Source organism: Trichechus manatus, unplaced genomic scaffold, assembly GCF_000243295.1.
Source record: "Trichechus manatus latirostris isolate Lorelei unplaced genomic scaffold, TriManLat1.0 scaffold00021, whole genome shotgun sequence".
Taxonomy (NCBI): domain Eukaryota; kingdom Metazoa; phylum Chordata; class Mammalia; order Sirenia; family Trichechidae; genus Trichechus; species Trichechus manatus.
In genome coordinates, this window is record NW_004443957.1 from 18834231 (window position 1) to 18853617 (window position 19387).

The 19387-nt window shown below is 44.2% G+C and overlaps 1 protein-coding gene across 3 annotated transcripts in view; it reads left to right on the forward strand.

Annotated features, from left to right (window-relative positions):
* The window catches only part of CACNA1E (calcium voltage-gated channel subunit alpha1 E), a 366059-nt gene that overhangs the window by 326875 nt on the left and 19797 nt on the right, over positions 1-19387 (forward strand). For all 3 annotated transcript variants that reach the window (XM_004372885.1, XM_004372886.1, XM_004372884.1), the window contains 5 exons: positions 268-393; positions 4006-4071; positions 8604-8695; positions 9316-9481; positions 14429-14556. In XM_004372885.1, the coding sequence (XP_004372942.1) occupies positions 268-393; positions 4006-4071; positions 8604-8695; positions 9316-9481; positions 14429-14556 (578 nt within the window). The remainder of the gene's footprint in view (positions 1-267; positions 394-4005; positions 4072-8603; positions 8696-9315; positions 9482-14428; positions 14557-19387) is intronic.

The window sequence follows — 19387 nt, forward strand, 5'->3', positions numbered from 1 at the left end:
AGGACCACTTGATAGAACAGGGAGGCTGGATTGGTATAATGTGTGCAGGGGATATTTCCCTCGGTCCTTCTGCCTGGGAATAGAGGACAGGCTGGGAGGGCTTTGAGAGATGGACCTCGCTGACCCATGAGCGGGAGTTGATCTTAAAAAAGAAAGACAGGGACTATGTCCAATTTTCTGATCTGAAGAAGGGATATATATGCGAATACTAGTGCTTCGATTTTTCTAAATGACTGTCACTAACTGTGTTTACTTTTGGTCCACCAGCTGGTGAACACCAGTGGCTTCAATATGAGCTTCCTGAAGCTCTTCCGAGCCGCCCGCCTCATAAAGCTTCTGCGGCAGGGCTACACCATACGTATTTTACTTTGGACCTTTGTGCAGTCCTTTAAGGTAAGACGCACCAGCTCCTCCTCTCTGAGGGTTGAGTGGCCCCGTCATAGCAGGCAACACAGCCAAGCAACACACATCACTTGGCATCATTGTTCAGGTCCTTTTCCAGGAAGTTGAAAGCCAGTAGAATGGGTGTTTGTCAAAGCATTAGATAAATACAGCAGTTCTTACTTACAGCACAGGAGTCCCTGGGTGGTGCAAACGGTTAATGTACTCGGCTGCTAACTGAAAGGTTGGAGGTTCAAGTCTACCCAGAGATGCCTTGGAAGAAAGATCTGGTGATCTACTTCTGAAAAATCAGCCATTGAAAACCCTATGGAGCACATTTCTACTCTGACTCACATAGGGTTACCATGAGTCAGAATCAACTCAGCAGCAACTGGTTTGATTTTTGGTTGATAATGGCAGTCAGAATCAACTCAGTGGCAACTAACAACAGCACCATAACACAGCTCTGCCAAGCAATGTTTGGCTTATGTCTACAGAATATAATTTTATTCTAGACAAATACCTTGACTTTGTAACTCAGGTATCCTCTCTGTCCTCTGTGGCAGGGGTATGTTTTATGAGGGGTATCTCCCCTAGGTATTACAAATTGCCCTGAGGAATCCCTTCCGTGTAAAGAGCCAGTCAACTTGTGGTCAGATGTCCCCTGTACTTCAGAGACTTTGTCACTGATTTTATTTCCTGTAACAGTTTTCCAAAGGACTCCTTGAGTTGTGTTTCATAGGAAGATGACTCATACCCATCCCACCCATATGTCTTCATCAGTGTCTATTTCCTGAGCCACTGAATGTATGGCATGCTAATGGTCACCCCTATGTCCTACAGACAAGTAGGGATGACTGGCAAGCTTAATACAATGGGCTTCTTTTGAACAGTCTCATGCTGTTGTTAGAGAAGTGTATGTATAATAAATATAAGATAAAATTGACACCTGAGGCCCACTTTAATGCCAGAGACTCGCAGTAAAATAAGTTTTCCAAACGTATTTTAAATATATTCAGGTTCTAGCAAATATAATCAGTTTTTAAGGTTTAGGAGGCCTAAGTGCTATTCAAATGCCTACTGTTTTGCTCTCTTATCAAAAAAAGAGTTTTTCGGTGAATATGTTTTGAAAATAAATTTGATGAAATTAAGTGATTCAAAGATGAAAAATTATGAGTTCACTAAATTGCTTTATTATCTCAATTATTTGCGTATTTTAATTAGAAATTTTAAAAGGCAAGCCAGTATATTTGTGGTTTTTCATCATTGGAAAGGAGTTCACCCACATCATCATTACTAATGTACTTCTTCATCAAGGGCCTGGGAGTTGAAACTGTGAAACCAATTTTAAGGATGTTCAGGCTCCTAGGAACTCCCTTGACATTTTTATCATGTCCAGAGAAATTTTTGGCAGGATAACTCCTACAAAGGCCTCCATAAAAACTCATTTTTCCAAAGCTAGATGTCAGAGGAGAAATCTAAAATCTTAGCAACATCTTACCATCTGGTCTCAGGTGAATTTGGATTTAGATGCTCTTAAAACCTTTTTTCTTTTAAGAGACCTACCCATAAGCTATTGTTATTAGTGAGTCTCTAAAGAAATGTGTGCAAGCTTGTCATGTTATCATGATCACCAATTCTGTGTAAAACTACATACTGTTATTGAGGGCGAAGAAAAGGGTGTCAACAATTGATAGACAAATTGTTGCCTTATTCCAGTGAATAATACAGAGAATTGGGAAGACAAGTGAATCTGCCTCTGGGTGACACTATTATAGACAGGTATTTTTCAGAACTGCTGTGGTGCACAGTATAGAAATTCTTTTCTTAAAGTTTATTTAACAAAGGCTGCCTCTGCAAACACATAGCAGAGCGCCACACAATACAAACAGCATTGCTGTTGCCGATACCTACTCCATCCAACCCTGAGCATCACCCACTTCTCCACCACTGGACCCTAATCAGAAGTTCTTCGCTCTCTTCCCTTATTTTGTGTTAGAATTTATAACAGACAAGGAAGGAGAAAAAAATGAGTCTTTGATCCTCTCTCCAAAGTTGGGGTTAGGGGGCATGAACTAGGGACTGGAGACGTTGAGATGGAGAAGGTAGAATAAGGGCAGGAAGTACATGGTGGAAGGTAGCAGCACTCCAGATGGCAAGAAACCCTGCCTCCCTCCATACACCTTTCAGCAGAGGGAGTATTCACATCACTTCTCGAAATGCAGCCAGTCCTCTTCACAGATCTTGGGGATCAACACTTCATTGCATTTTAATTTTATCCTTTACTGAAGTTGTAAATAGACTCCTAGGACTCTTTACTTAGCTAGCTCTGTTGATAAGCTCTGCCCAGGTCATGTAGCCCAAAAGCTTTGGTGGGTCAGTGGTAGAATTGTCACCGTCCATGTAGGAGACCCAAATTTGATTCTTGGCCAATGCATCTCATGCACAGCCACTACCTGTCTGTCACTGGAGGTTTGCGTGTTGTTATGATGCCAAACAGATTTCAGTGGAGCTTCCAGACCACAATGGACTAGGAAGAAAGGCCTGGTGGTCTACTTCCAAAAATCAGCCAGTGAAAACCTTATTGATCACAATGGTCTGATCTGCAGCCTTTCACAGTGATGGTGCAGGACTGGGCAGCATTTTGTTCCATTGTGCACAGGGTCATCATGGGTCAGGGGCTGACTCGAGGGCAGGTAACAACAACAACACCCAAGACAGAGGGTGGAGACTCAGAGTCACATTATCTGCCAAGGAGCTTACTGAATGGTAAAGTAGCGGGAGTTCCATGTCAGCATTGAGATCATCCCAGAATTTTAGTGACCCACCCTGGCCCCAAATCCAAACCGCCCTTTGTCTGCTCCCTTCCCCAGCAACCAAGGTCAGTTCCCTGCCTTACATCTCCTTTACCTGTCCCCTGACCCCCATAATTGAAATTTTATTATTCAAAAGTGGCAGTAAACTTGTACAGTATGGAATTTTATGCCATGTGGAGTCATGGAATTTTATGGTGGCTAATACTCAGCCGGCTTTTTGAAATTTTACATGATACATAATGGAATGTCAGGAGACTTAAGCATTGGACAATGATGTTGCCTAAAAGTCTCAGAGGAGGAAGGAGCCTTCCAGGAATTGACAAATAAATAAGACCCCAGCCATTTCACTTTGCTTCCAGATTCTCCATCATGGGCTTCACATTGGGTGTGGGAGTGCGAAGGCGTAATACAGGGATTTGGAAGCCAAAGCTAGATGCTTGCTATATAATTTGCATCACAATTGTCTACGTCACTGATACTTTGTATGCAACTGGGGATGAATCCCAAGCCTAGGAAGTTTTCCCAGCTCTCATTGGAGGTATGGGCCACAATTCTGGGTAAGTGGATATTCTTGACGGAAGATAAATTATAAGCCAGTCTATGGCCAACAGCTTCCATGTCTGACAGAGCATGTGGACATCAGCACAAGCCTTGCACCCAGAACTCAACATCCCCAGGAAATAGTCCCAGTTTTGTGTAAGTCAGTGTCAGGGGGCAAGAGTCCTCTGCACTGCCAATGACTGTAGGCTGTTGAACCTGGAAGCTGCTTACCTTTGAATTAATGGTCATATCTTTGTTTTCCTTCCAGGCCCTCCCCTACGTCTGTCTTTTGATTGCCATGCTTTTCTTCATTTATGCTATTATTGGAATGCAGGTGAGATGTTGCGTCAGGGGTTTAGTAGGGGGAGGGAAATGAGATAGAGCCCTGCTATTCTTAGGGGACAGTTGTTCCCCAGTATTGTCTCTGACATAGCAGCCTGAGCAGGCATGATGGAGAGTGCTGTGAACCCCTTCTCGCCTAGGGGCCACTTTCCCAAGGGCTTTGTTGCGTGTGACCTTGGGGATTTCACATGTGAGCTGTACCCCATTCAGGTCATCCAGGTCACCAGGGTGGTCTTGTGCAGGGGCTTCATCTGGGGTTGTCAGATCATGATGCTGATTTATAAGCAGCCTGGCTTCTCTGAGTGTACCAACAGAAATAAAGCAAAGATGATACCATTGTTTTTAGCCAGAGGGAGCCCCTCTGAGGCTAAAGAAGGGGAGAGCCTCATGGTGACCCATTATCAGGATCTCAGTACTTGGGCTAGGCCTAAAAGAAGATCAGGTGGTTGTTCTCCTGTACGCAATGACACCAAATGCATTTGAGTTAAGTCTTGAATGGCTGAGATTTATGCCCTAAGATCCACCACTGTGAACAATGCATGGACTTCCTGGAAGTCTGCCCGTCTCTAGGGAGACCCAAGGGCCATATTTCAGTTAATTCTTTTAAAGGAGCATGCAGCTTGCTGGACAATTCCTTGGGCTACCACATCCTTTCCAGTTTCAGAACTTGAGACACAATCAGGTTCTGACCCTGGATATTTATATAGGTAGCTGGACACCTGCTGAGCAGAAGAGGCCACAAAAGGTCTTTCAAAGGACACTTTCATTAAGGATGTGTGAACTCCTACTGTAAACAACCAGCAACACTTCTCATGAACCTATCTGGTTGGATATACAAGCGTTCTGCTTGTCTTAGGGAGGCCAAGCCCCTCAGACTTGGAGATAAAGTGACTAAGCCCCAGCAGAGAACTTTCAGCCAAGTTGCAGGCTCCTGCGGTCAGGCCATCTGGCTGCCTTGGATAGAGGGCCGTCTTCTCCATGACGTCTCCAGTTGGGGTGGCTGAGTGTATCTCTAGGCAGGCTGCACCAGCAGTCCTTCCCAGAGCATCTCTGAAATGTCTCTTGGTTTTGCTCTTCCCTCTGGCCTGCACTCCTTCATTTCACTCTTCCTCAACTTCATACTGGAAAGTTTTTTTCTCCAAAAATACAGTAGTGTGCCAAGTGTTAAAAAGTTTGGGACTTGGTGGAGAAATAGGGAGTGCTCCTTCACCGAGGATATTTAAGTGGAGATTTAATGACAGTGTCAGAGGTGTTAGAAGCAGAATTCCTGCTGAAGTTTAAGGTTGGAGTGATGACCTTTCTGAAGTCCCTTCTAACTCCCAAATAATTGTTTCTAGAATGAAAATGCTCTTGAAGAGGCAAATGAAAACTTGATTAAATTAAGTTCTTTTTGTCCATACTTAAAATAGTTCTGAAGTTTCCTCCTCAAGCAAAATAAACTGAAATAAGACTATCTTCAGTACTGGCCTGCTACTAATACTAATGCTGATAATGGTGATAATTCTAAATGCCATTACTTTAATTCCTTGGTGTTTAGACACTGCTAAATGTATGCTCTTTTCCCCTCCCTCCTCTTCCTTTTCTCTTCCCTTCAGCTGCTGCTGCTGTTTCTTTTTCTTCCTTTTCCTCCTTCTCCTCTCCTTCTTCTGCTGTTTCTTGTCTTCCTCCCCCTCCTTCTTCCTCCTCTTCATTTCCCTCTTCCTCTCTGTATTCCTCCCCTTCTCCTCCTCCTCCTTCTTCTCTCCCCTCCTCCCTCTCCTTTCTCTCTCTCTCCCCATATATGCCCAATATATATGAATAATGTATTCAGGAGTGATATGAGGATGTTTATAGGTGGGTTTCATTGTCTCCATTGATGTTTAGCATGGTTAGTAGCTTATAACATGCTCAAGGTCTCACCCAGTTCTGCTGCCCCACAGCCAGTGTTCTTAACTATATTATCACTCTTCCCACCAAACAATGAAACAAAGTATTTATTTGACCCTATAGTGGGAGGTGGAAGCTGTTTAGTTATGAAACTGTGATCTTTACCATCACTGTAATGCCTCCTATTTTATTCCTCTTAGACTTCTTTGCAAAAAACAAGGGCACCATCTCCATTCCACGCATACATGAATGGCATTTCTACCGTGTTTTGCCTTTAGCTGGCCTCTTCCTGGTCTGTGACAGAGACCCAGCACAGTGCACAAGGCAGGCACCTGAGCTTGTTCCTAGAGAGATTATATCTAGTGTAGTCAGAGAAAAACACAATAATCCATACAAGTAGAAAGATAAGAGGACAAGCTTTGGAAAAATATAAATAGCAACAGGATGTATCTATGAAAAAAATCATTGTTCTGAATTTTCAAAGGCTTCTTGGAAGAATAGAGTTTTGCAAAAGAATCTGAAAATGGAAGGAAGGAGTAACTTGCTGGGTACTGGAAAGAGCCCTGGGGCTGCAGGTAGTTAGGAGGTGAGGTTTTCAGCCTCAGCTCGGCCACTGACCAGCTGTGAAAATTTGGGCAAGTCACTGCACCTCTCTGGGCCTTAATTCCCTCACTAGTATAGGACAGGGCTTGGACAGTTAGCTTCACAGGTCTTGTCTAAAGTTCACAGTTCTAAAGTTCTGTGATTCCAAGTGAAAATGATTTTTAAGCTTATACTTTCGTTAAGCTTTCTCATGGGTCTCAGTATCCCTGCTTTCTCTTCCACACTGGTTGATATAGGAAATTTTGGTTAGTGACAAGGACTAAATGAAAAGCTTTAAAAAAATAGTGAAAAAATTTTAAAGACCACCTTCACAATAAATATACATTTTTGGCTTGGAAATTATCATAGAATGGATTCAAAGTAACTTTGGTTCCTTTGACTATTATACCTTGTGAAAAATCAAAGTGTGCTTTTCAACTAGTTTCTGATTCAATAGGATACTTGAGAAAATCATAATGAGGACAAGGATGGCATCATGTTATAGGAAGAGAAAACACTGTAAACTGTGTGTATGTGATTTACCCTAATCATGGATTCTATACCAAGAGGGTAAAAAGAAAGAAGAGAGGAGGAGATATGAACAAGGGTAAGATAATATGACAGTTTCTTCCAGGGGTTTCCAGAGAAAATTAGATTTGATTGTTTGGGTGAGTTTTTTTAATCTACTATTTGTCTATTTGAAGGCCCTCTATCTTCTTATCCTCCTCTTTCCCTTCTTCCTCACTGCTGTCTAGCTTGCACCTCCATTCCCCCTGAGAGGCACGTAGTATTTGGGTTTTGAAAAACAGTGTTGAGAACAAATTCCCAAAGCAGGTGTCAGTGGGAGTTATTTGAGCAAAATAGCTGGGGGCAGAGATTGTTCCTCAGTTGCACATTCTAAAAACTGTTAGGGAGAAAATGTGTCCCATTTAGCATACATTAGATGAACGGAAGCATGTTAAATGTGGGCCGAAAACTGTTTCAAATGACTGGAAAAGTGACCCAGAAAGCCTTCAGTTGTACACCCTTGACTTGTGGGAGGAAATCCTGGTATCCAGCATGGCTGGGGGAAAGAGTGCATGTGTAAAAGCACCCTTCTCCTCTGCAGAGACTTAGGGTGACCTTGGCTCCAGGCAGCACTGTATCTAGGAGTTCATAACTATTCATTGTCTGTGGATAAAGGTCTCTGGTGGTCCCTCTTTTTTCACATGAATTTGCACTGTGACCACCGAGTAAGACCAGCCACCAGCACAGAGCAGTAAGCTTCACCTATGGCCAGATAGACCAGAAGCTTTTTGCTTTTTCCTGCTCAAAGTATCCAGTTGTCCTGACTTTTTCTATCCTATTGGTCTGCACTTTGTTTTAGCTTCTGCATAAAGGGTCACTTTTGGAATGCCAGCTTCCTTTCTGGGTGGTGCATGGGAATTGTGTCTGTTGGATGATGTGTGGATGTGTGTATTTTGTTCTCATGGACTCTAGATTATAGGCATCTTGACATCCGAGATTCGACTGTCTGGATAGAAACATATTCAAGGAAGATAGAGATTCCCCTTTCTGACTTAAGCTGCTTACAAATCCCAGGGCAACATCTGCTCAAGCAATAAGCCACAACTTCTGCGAATATAGATGTTCCCATCACTACTGCCTGAGACAGGCAGAAGGGGTGGTGACTCCTTACCTACACTCCTGTTATGGGCTGATGTCTTTGACAAACTGCTTGAGTACCATGGTGAGTGCCATGGTGACAGGTACCATGGAAATACTGTAAAGAGACCAAATCAGGTGTGGGAGCCATGGGCAGGATATCTTCCTAAGGTCTTGCCTTCTATAGCCCTCACTAGTACTAGTCTCCTTGACTACACTGGAGCAGTGGAGAATATAACCATTGTTGAATGTCAGTCCAAGAGGGTGGCACCCACCAGCCTCTCTGGTTTGAGTTGCCTGCTTCAGGATGAGGCCCTCAGGAAAAACCATGCGTTTGGATTTGCCAACCCTGCAGGTGTATCTGATGCCTAAGTGCTGGGCAATCACACAACTCAATAATTCTCATTACTTTCTGTTGTTTTTCTCCCCAAGGTATTTGGAAACATAAAGTTAGATGAGGAGAGTCACATCAATCGGCACAACAACTTCCGGAGTTTCTTTGGGTCCCTCATGCTGCTGTTCAGGTATTTGGGTCCATAACTGTTGCAGCCAGGGCTCTCCTGATGGAGGGAGATGAGTTGATCTGCCTGTTTCTCCCATTTCCCTTTGTCTCTTGATTCTACTTCCTCTGCTTCTGTCTGAATGTGCTGTGGAATGCGGGGAGGGAGGTAGACAATGACTGTGAAACTACCTGAAGACATTAGAAAAGTTAGATGAGCTCCTTTGTCTCAGTAGGTAATTTGCAAGTTGCAACTTCAACACGGCCTCCAGGGCCCTGGAAGGGGTAGATGAAGAGAGATGCCTGCAGACCAAATTCCATTTAAGGGCTGGCCACACTGGATGGCCAGATTTATATGGGGTCTTAGAAAGTCCCACCACTATCTCCATTGCTATTAACAGAAACCGGTCAAAAGTCAAGAGAGGCAGAGGGTAAGATGGCAGAACTCAAGAAGAGCCTCACTGGCACCCTTCATCCCTCAATGGAAAGCACTAGAGGGAAGCTCACTGGGTAAAAAGGGTACTTGTTGCATTCCAGGCAAGAGAAAGGCATGAATGAACTGGGAAAGAGGGCTAAGGAAGGGATGGGACACGCACCTACTGCTAACCAAATGCTACTGCTAACCAAAATGTCTTTTGGGCTCAGGAGCGCCACAGGTGAGGCCTGGCAGGAGATTATGCTATCATGCCTTGGGGAGAAAGGCTGTGAGCCAGACACCACAGCACCATCTGGGCAGAATGAGAATGAGCGCTGTGGCACCGATCTGGCCTACGTTTACTTTGTCTCCTTCATCTTCTTCTGTTCCTTCTTGGTGAGAAACATTATGCTCTTGGTTTGAGATGTGGCCCATCCCATCCCACCCCAACCTCTCTGATAAATAGACATGTTTCCTCAGAGTACATTCATGTCTATGTCTGTCTCTACCTCATGCACACATACACACACACACACACATACACACACACCCCAGCCCATATTAAGAAACAAGTCTTCAAGAGAACTCTTGGAGGAAAAGATGCTTCTCAGTCTCTGGGTATGTGACTTTAAATGGCTGAGAAAAGTCTTATGCTCCTTCTAGAGAAGGATTATTGTGAGAAGGGATGATGTGGGATATAGCTCAGTGAATAGAGCATTGAGCTTCATATCAAATCTGTTGTCACCCAGAAAAAATCGTTTCTTCTCTGTGCTCTCAATTATTTTATAAGTAGGAGTAAGAATATCTTACCTCTCTTATGGAGACTTTTGAACTGTTTCATAAAACTCGTAAACCAAACTCATTGCCATTGAGTTGATTTCGACTCATAGCGACCCTATAGGATAGAATAGAACTGCCCCATAGGGTTTCCAAGGAGTGGCTGGTAGATTCGAACTGCCAGCCTTTTGGTTAGCAGCTGACACTTAACCACTGCTCCACCAGGGCTCTGCTTCATAAAAAGTACCTTGAAAATATAAGGTGATAGCATTAATGAGATCAGAAAGATAACAGTAATGCAGTGTAATAGATGTGGTTCTCTCTTGACTTGTGATAACATTATGTTTTTGACAATTGGCCAGCTTGATAGTGTGATAGATATGATTGATTTGGGTATTAGTAAATATTGAGTAATATCTGTGGAGCACACCCACTTAGGAAGCAGTCAGAAGTCCTAGGTGCCTTCTTAATTCTTTTCTTTGGTGGAAAGCATGAATCAGCACACGAGCATCCAGAAATTACTACCCTGCACAATCAGACCAGCAGTGATAAGCAGAATAAATGGGTGAGATAGTACCAGATCAATAAAAGGGTCAGTCTCTGTTTCTGACCACCTGGACATCCCTCAGCTCAGCTTCAGTGCTAATGCCACTGGCTGTACAAAAAGCAGACAACTCAAACAGTGATGCCACTGGAAAGTGGTCCATTTCATGGCTGTGCATCAAAAAGTTGAATTAATTGTCTCATGTCTAATGCATTTCTGTCTCTTTAAAGTGAAAGGAAGACCCCCAAGGGGAGTGTTAAGTATAGCCGGCAGGTTAATGTATCACAAAGTGTACTGACTGGAGACCTGGGTAACGTACATCGTGGTCTTGGCTTTGCTGCTGTTCTAGCCTTGGCCAAGACGCTTTCCCTTTTGCAGCTTCTGGAAAATGATTTGATAATAAAAGTATATATGCATGGCAGGCGTGTGTTTTAACACACTTCCTTCCCATGTGTGAAAGATTTTTCAGTGAACAAACAACACAAAACAGTATGCTGTTTAGAAATATGTGTGTGATGTATAATGAAAATAACTGAAAGAGAATTTAGAATAATTATATTAATTGGAGGTTTAAGTTTATTCATGCATGTATTCAGCACAGTTTTTTTGAGTGACTACTAGAAGTCTTGCACTGAGTTAGGCACTGGGTAGAACTGTCAGCAAGAAACAGTGCCTCCTTCATCTGCAGTCAAGGGTGAAACAGGAATACTGGGTATCAGCACTTATTGATGGGGTGACCTGTCACATATAGAAAGGCATATGGACGTCTCAATTCTATCCTACATGGTTTAAGTGTTTAATAATAAATATTTAAAAGAAACCAAAGCTATAACTGAAAAATTAATTAGAGACTATAAAGGTACCTTTAGATTTTTCAGATGGAGGGTGCTGCATAATTACCCTTAATGTTATTTTGAAAGAGGCTATACTCAGTACTAGGTGATCTGCTTCAAATCGTGGCCTTCCATGAGATTGACTGTGTGACCCTGGGCAAACCACACAGCTTCTCAGTTCAAACCTACCACTCTCCGCCTATCTTAGGGACCTATGATGTGCCAGGCTGCTATACTAAAAAATACAAATGTGAGTAAGAAGCACTTTTGTCCTTGAAGGGCTGATGGTAATTCAGCCTGCCTTACAAAGGGTTAGAGTCAGCATTAAAACAAGTAATGGCTGTGAATCTGCACACCATACTATGAAACCTCTACAAATGTAAAGCAATAGTAATGATTTTTGTTAACATTAATAAGTCGGTACCTTGAAAGGAGTATAAAAGAAATGTGAGGATGCATGGAAAACCCTTTATAACCCAGGTGTTGGTTGAATAAATTCATTGCGTCTCCAGTCTCAGTGATGGAAAGAAAGGCCCATATTTGGATTAGGTTCAGCTGCATGACACAGAAATCCCCAAATAACAGTGGCTTAACCAAGAGGGATGTTTACTTCCCTCCCACGTCAGTGCAGTCTGAAAGAGGCAGTGCAGTGCAGGCCTGGGATTGGGGCTCCACAGAGCTGTAGGGCACCAGACCCCTTTCTGCTTTCTGCTCCGTCACCCACAGGGAGTGTCCCTCATCCTCATGTTAAGAGATGATAGCTAGATGACCGGCCATTCACTTATATTCTAGGCAGCAGGCTGGAGGAGGGAAGGAAGAACAAACAAGATGAGACTGGCTGTGAGAATACACCAGAAGACTTAAACCTCTGCCTTCCTCCAGACTTTCTTCTTATCCCATATACCTTGTCTGTATATCTGGCACCTCCATCTACCCAGCCACTTAATCTGGAATCTGGGAATCACCAATAAAGACTCCTATTCCCTCACCCCCACAGCCAGTTGATCTCTATCAGGCAGGACTCTTTCACTTGTAAGTGACAGCCCATATAATCTGGCCTAAACCAAAAGAGATTTTATAGGCTCATGTAAACGAAGAGTCCTGGGGCAGGACAGGCCTATGCAAAGGCTTGATCTGGGGCTCAGATGACTCACAGGACCAGGTTTCTCTTTCTTTATAGATCTCTTGGCTGCACTTTCCTCCATGTTAACTCTTTTCTCAAACAACTCCCCCCACATGGCTCCAAGATGGCTGTAGCAGCAGCTTGAGACCTCACATCCTCACATATTCAAGATCAACAGCAAAAAACAGGAGTCTTTTGTCCAGAAGGTTTAATACCATTCCATAGGCTTTGATTAGATCATGTTCATCCCTTCACCCATCACTGTGGCCTGAGGAATGAGATTCACTGACTAGCTGAGACCTGGTCACAGGTGGTGCCTAACTGAACCATATTAACTCTGAATAGTCAAGGGGTGAATCCTCAAGAGACCAGAAGTACAGCAAATGGGCGCTGAGCAACCAAGAAACAACAGAACAATGCTGTTCACTGTCGTCATCAAGTCCAGCCGAGTTTACTTCCTTTACTCTCTACTCCTGTCCACACTACTCTCTCTGCCACTGGCTTGGTTCAGGAATACCACCGCACCCTCCTGCCTGGTCTCCAATACTCCCACTCATGCTCCCACTCCCACCTACCCTCCACACTGCTACCAAGGGTTCCTTATGAATGCAATATCCCTTGGAATCTCTCCTAGTTAAATCTCTCCTTCTGAGGCTCCTGTTGCCTACTGATTAGTCTAGACCAGGGGATGGCAAACTACGGCCCACAGGCCAAATCCACTGTACTGCCTGTTTTTGTAATGTACGTGAGCTAAGAATGATTGTTACATTTTTAAATGGTTGCCAAAAAAGTCAAAAGATGAATAATATTTTGTGACATGTGGAAATTATAGGAAGTTCAAATTTCAGTGTCCATAAATAAAATTTTATTGGAACACAGCCATGCCCTTTTGTATACATATTGTCTTTGGTTGCTTTTGCACTACAATAGCAGAACTGAGTACTTGTGGCAGAGACTGTATGGCCTGCAAAGCCTAAAATATTTGCTATCTGACAAGTTTGCCAACCCCTGGTCAAGACCCTTTAACATGGTTTACAAGACACTTCCATGATCTGGCACTTGGAACCAGCTGCACTGCCGTCTGTGTGGTTCCCTGAATGCTCCTGTGTTCTCACCCGTTCCTGCTGGCTTCTCTGCCTAAAACACCCTCCTCTATGCCCATGGCCTGTAGGGTCACTATGAGTCGGAACTGACTCGATGGCACCTAACAACAACGACATGCCTGTGGCTACCTGGTGAGCTGTTCCTGGTTTTTCAGGACCCAACTCAAGCATCAGCCCTATTGCAGATTTTTTCTTCTGTCCCCGCTGTAACCCGTAGATGCTTCTTTCATGGCTCTTAAGAAATCTTTGTCATACATATGCTTCCATATATGTCATACTCTCTGCTAAATAAGTCTTCGAGAGTGTTCAAGTAACAACATTTACTGAAGGCCTGCTACACTTTCAGCACTGTGCTAGGCATGGGAATGTGTCGCTAGACCTTTCTTATCTCACATCCCAGCACCTGCATTTCTGTTTGGCACATAGTGGATACACAATAAATGTTTGTTGTACAAATAAGTGGAAGAACAGGGTCTTGGAAGCCACTTAAGAACCATGAACAGCTGCAAGTTGTTACCCAGTAAGCCATGAAGTCAGCTACGACATCTCTCCATTTCTCTTTTTTGCTCCCTTTGTGGAGCAAGGGTTGGGGAGGGAAGCTGAAAAGGGAAGGTTGATACCAGGCCTTGAATTCCTCTAGCCTTCAAGAATGTTGTGGCTACTGCTGCTCCCTCTGCTGCTACAATAACAATTAAATATATTGAACAGATACTAAAAGTGACTGTGGAGTTCTTTGCATATATAAAAGGCCATGGAAAAGTGAAATAATAACACTCACACAGTGAGCAGTGTTTGGCACAAATAATGAAAATGTGTTGCATTCAGCAAGATCAACATTGCTTTAGTTGGGAACTTCAGCGTTAACAACTTCTGAATTCTTTATTTGCCTGGAAGCCTGTTTTTCTGCTTCCTTTGCTCTGCTTTAGGTTTCCCTTAACTCCTCTTCTACCCCTTACCCTTTAGATGCTCAACCTGTTTGTGGCCGTCATCATGGACAACTTTGAGTACCTGACGCGAGACTCCTCCATCCTGGGACCTCACCACTTGGATGAGTTTGTCCGTGTCTGGGCGGAGTATGACAGAGCTGCATGGTGCGTAGACCTCTGGGCCACCCCAGAGGGCCCATACCCAGGGCCTCTGGAGTTCTCAAGGAAGAGGTTGGAATTAGAGCCACCCAAATACTTGCCTGTTACAGAAGGAGAGAAGATTCTTCTTAGTCTTGGCCTGAGGAAGAGACTCAGTCCTCTGACTCTGTAATCAAGCCAGTCACCAAAGACTTGCTCTTTTTATCTTCCTTTACCCTCTCTTTCCTTCTGTGACATGCTTTTCCCTTTCCTTAACAATCCCATCACTCAGACCTCACCTCAGAGTGTTTGAGTGAATCCTCACAGGAGCTTCGGATGAGCTCTCTCGTCTTCTCCTCCTGCCAATAATTAGTGGACTCCTCTGAGTCACCAGGGGGGTTGACAGGGTTTTCTGGGCCAGCTGGACATCTGGTCATAGTTAATGACATCAGTATTTTCTTTCTTTCATACCTCTCAACAGGTACAGTTTGTGATAACACTGAAATTATATAAAAAACCAAGCAAGTTGTTCTTCCCACTGTTCTGTTAAACACTTGGTTTTTATTGCATGGAACTGAATTAAATGACAGGAATTTGTGGGGATAACCTCTCTGGGTCTCTTTCACTGTCCAGTTGTTCTGAAGTGATGTTGTACCTTCTGGGCCTTAGAGCCAGGCTTGGCAAACTGTAGCCTATGGACTAAACTTGGCCCACTATCAGTTTTTATAAAGTTTTATTGTAACACAGCCACAGCCCTTTATTTATTATTGTCTATGGCTACTTTTCCACTGTAAAGGCAGGATTGAGTAACTGTGAGAATGATGGTATGGCCCACAAATTCCAAAATGTTTACTGTCTGACCTTTTACAGAAAAGTTTTGCTCACCCCTGCTTTAGCATACAGTGGGGAAGCATTTTGACCCTTTCAGCTGAGGACAGGGTAAGAGCTATTATGAACGCTCACTTCACATGAACTTCTCTGTCCCAGGTCATCTTAGCTTTAGGATCTTAACTTACCATTATGTCCATTCTGGTCTCCCTCTGAAAATACTTCAAGAAATATCATCCTTTACAGGAATGGGCCACGTTGCTTCCACCTGGAGCTCTTTCGTAATCTGAGACTCTTCCCAAAATCTATCCTCCCATGAGGCTGTTGAACTTGGATCACTACTCCAGGGGCTGGAAGAGTGAATCAGAATTCCTCTTCTCCTCGGTAATCATGATTTAGGGCACAGAGTTCTCTAAGTTCATGCCTGTTACAGTGGCTGAGCAACAGCTTTTACTTTCTGGGTGTACTTTATAGTAGGTAGCCTCCTTAAACGGCAAAGGGCAATGTGTCAAGGGGAATGTAGCCAGGCCTGTGGCCTTGGACAAGTCGCTTAACTACTCTGAGCTCCCTCATCTGTAAGATGGTGGTAATGATACCTACCTTTAAGGATGGTTGTAAGGATTATATTAAATCCTGTATATAACTATTAATATAATTTACAGTAACTATATGGGAATGCAACTGGAAGGTATGGAAAATTGATACCTGAAAAACATGGATGGCCGTGAGGTTGGGAGCCTAAGAAGGAACATCTTCACTCACCTGAGAGAGGAGAAACCAACTGCTAGCAAAGGAGTCCACTGCTCACCTAGGTTCACTAAGGTGTCATTGGACCTCAGAAATTCCAACTTCCTGTGGTTTCATGTAATCTTTGAATTCAAATGCCATGTGCACTAGACATGCTTCTCCCCACTCATTCCAGCTTCTGGGAAGAAATGATTCCATGAGGATTAATCATGAGACTCAGACACGTGAACTATGAAAGAGCCAAAAGACAAAGGAGAAAGCTGTTCATATCTGGTTTGAAATTCACAGTATAACTAGTTCTGATTGATGTCATTGGCTTTCTCTATGAGATGAGGTGAGAAACAACTAACAAAAGTCAAGTGAACCAATGTATTCAAAAGGAATACTGATTATAGATTACAGAGAACATCAGCCTGTAGCCGCTGCCGGTCCATCCACTTCCCAATCTCACTAAGAAACGAAATAAAAGAATGCATGGTCAGATTACCTCTCAAGAGTCCAGAGCCTCAGAAGTACTGATGAGCTGCTATTTGAAAGACCAGGAGGAATCAACACCAAAATGAAGAAGAGGCTAGAAAGAGGGCAAATCACTAGTCTAGAGATGGCTGCTGGCCAGGACCGGATGCTCAGAGATGGAGAGACCAGATTTGTAATTCCCACTGGAAACGCTGGTCTGTACCAGGGTTCATCCAGACCTGCAGGTCCCTGGCCTGTTGCTCCTTTGTTCTGGCCCCTGATGGGACAAATGCTTGAAGCCACTGGAAATGTTATTGTTGTCAGCCCCTGATTCATGATTCATGGCGACCCCACAACAGGATAAAATGCTACCTAGTCCTGTACCATCCCCATGATTATTTGCAGATCAGACTGTTGTGATCTATAGGGTTTTCATTGGCTGATTTTTGGAAGTAGATCACCAGGCCTTTCTTCCTAGTTTGTCTTAGTCTGGAAGCTCCACTGAAACCTGTTCAGCATCATAGCCACACACAAGCCCCTTCTGACAGATGGGTGATGGTTGTGCATGAGGTACATTGGCTGAGAATCAAACCTAGGTCTCCTGCATGGAAGGCAAAAATTCTGCAACAGAACTACCAGTTCCCCCATGACTGGAAATGAATCCGTTGTTAATTCTGTCCTTTCCACCAGGAGCCAGAGCTGTCTAATAGGTTTGTGTGAAAGGGAGTTGGTATGATAGGTCACATTGCTCCTGGAATTCTGATTGGATTGGCCAGCCTGCCCGTGCACTGGGGCTGGTGGAGACTGTACATGGCCCTCTCCCAGGCTTCTCTCTTGAACACAGATCCCAGTAGGCTCCCATGGAGTAGAGAAGCACTTGCCCAGGCTGAACCAGGGAAAAATCTGTCACAAAGAGAAGCAAAGCCCTTTGCAAATCCCCTTGTGCCAACTGTGCTCCTTGCTAATTAGCCTAATGGGAAATTTGTCTCTCACAGTCTGCAGAAAGATGCTGACTTCCCACTGCCCCTGACAAATGGGTCTGAGTAACTGAATGTATTCAGTGTCTATAAAAGCAAACAGTTCTGTAGTCCACTTCAGTCAGCCTGACATCTGCTGTTGACCGCTGTCAGAAGCACTGGTCAGTTGCCACGCTTTGCTTCTTAGAGGCCTCGATCAAGCCAGGGTCCAGTTTCAGCTTCGTATGGCTAGACACAGGAGCTCTGGTGGCAAAGTGGTTAAGCACGCAACTACTAACCAAAAGGCTAGCAGTTCAAACCCACCATCTGCTCCTCAGGAGAAAGATGTGGCAGTCTGCTTCGTAAAGATTACAGCCTTGGATGCCCTACGAGGCAGTTCTCCTCTGTCCTGTAGGGTCTTTATGAATTGGAATTGAATCAACAGCACACAGCAACATGGCTAGATATGTATCTTGGGGCACTCTTGGGCAATAAAGCAGTTCCTTTTGGCATTGAGTGGGCTCTGATTTCCTTAGAAAATTGGGGGCATTGCAGTTCGGCAAGATGATGGTTCTCTGGTGCTTACTATTCTCAGTTTCTCCTGGTTTGGCTTTGCTGAGCCCAGGGAAAGAAGTTACTCTTACCTCTCCCAGCCGACCCCTTCATGGCTAAGCTGACATTGCTTTGCCATCCTCTCTGAGTGTCCTATTAACCCATCTGTGCTTCCTTTACAGCGGCAGGATCCCGTATAAGGATATGTACAAATTAGTGCGGGTGATCTCGCCTCCTCTGGGCCTGGGAGAGAACTGCCCCTACAGGGTGGCTTGCAAGGTTTGCCTCCCAGTCCCCAGCCGTGACTGGCGGTTGGATGCAACATCTAACCCCTCCTGTCCTCCTTGCTCCACCACCACTGCGCTACACGAGGGAACCTTCATGTTGCTTTCCTCTGAGTTTAAAGAGATCCAAACACTCCCAGAACCAGCAGCTGTTACATAAAGAAGAGGGGTACATTTTGGGGGAAGGCAGAAGAGAGTTAATGACTTCCTAATGAAGGTTGATTTGATCTCTCACTTTTCTTACACATGCACACACTTGTGCACACACGTATACATATACTTTCCACTGCACTTCAGTCTGTAGATTTTATAAGAGGCTCTTTCCCTCCTCTAGAGAATGCAGAAGTCTTTTCACACCAGCAAAGGTTCTGGTTTCCCTTCACTGGAAACAGAGAATCCCTCATTTTGGCAAAATGACATCATCGCCCTGTGTATAATGTATCAAAGTGTGATTCTAGGCCTCCCTGCCTCTGCCTACTCCCAGCTTCTGGGGAGCGTGACCTAGAGTGATGTAGGATATAGGACAGAAAGGAGGTAAAAAAACAATACAGAATTAGAGAAAGAGGTGAGAGTAGGTTAAAGAGGCATAGGTTTGGTGGTGTATGAAGAATTTAATAACTCAGAGGATCTGGGAAGGTCTTCATAGATGAGAAAGGGCTACAGAGCAGATTCCTTGCCTTAAGGTTCTGATGTATATTATTGTGATGGGGCTGTGGGGTCTGTCATATTTGCCAAGTCTCTGCTTGTTTGTGAGACCAAGGACATTGTTCAGGACCTCCCTCTCCAGCTCTGCCTTGCCCTGGGAATGCTCTAATATTCCAGCAGCTCTGCCAAGCCCCCATCCAAAGCCAAGCCTGTAGATAAGAAAACTCTCCAAGTGCTACGGGAGGGAAGCGTGTTCTCCCTGGGGCATAGCACAGCCCAGGCAGCTGGAAGAAGACATAGGCCCAGGAAGGATGCCAGCCTGGGCAGTGGGACGGAGCCGACTTGGGATGGGGACACAGTGATTCCCATACTCGGGAGGCCGAACAGCTG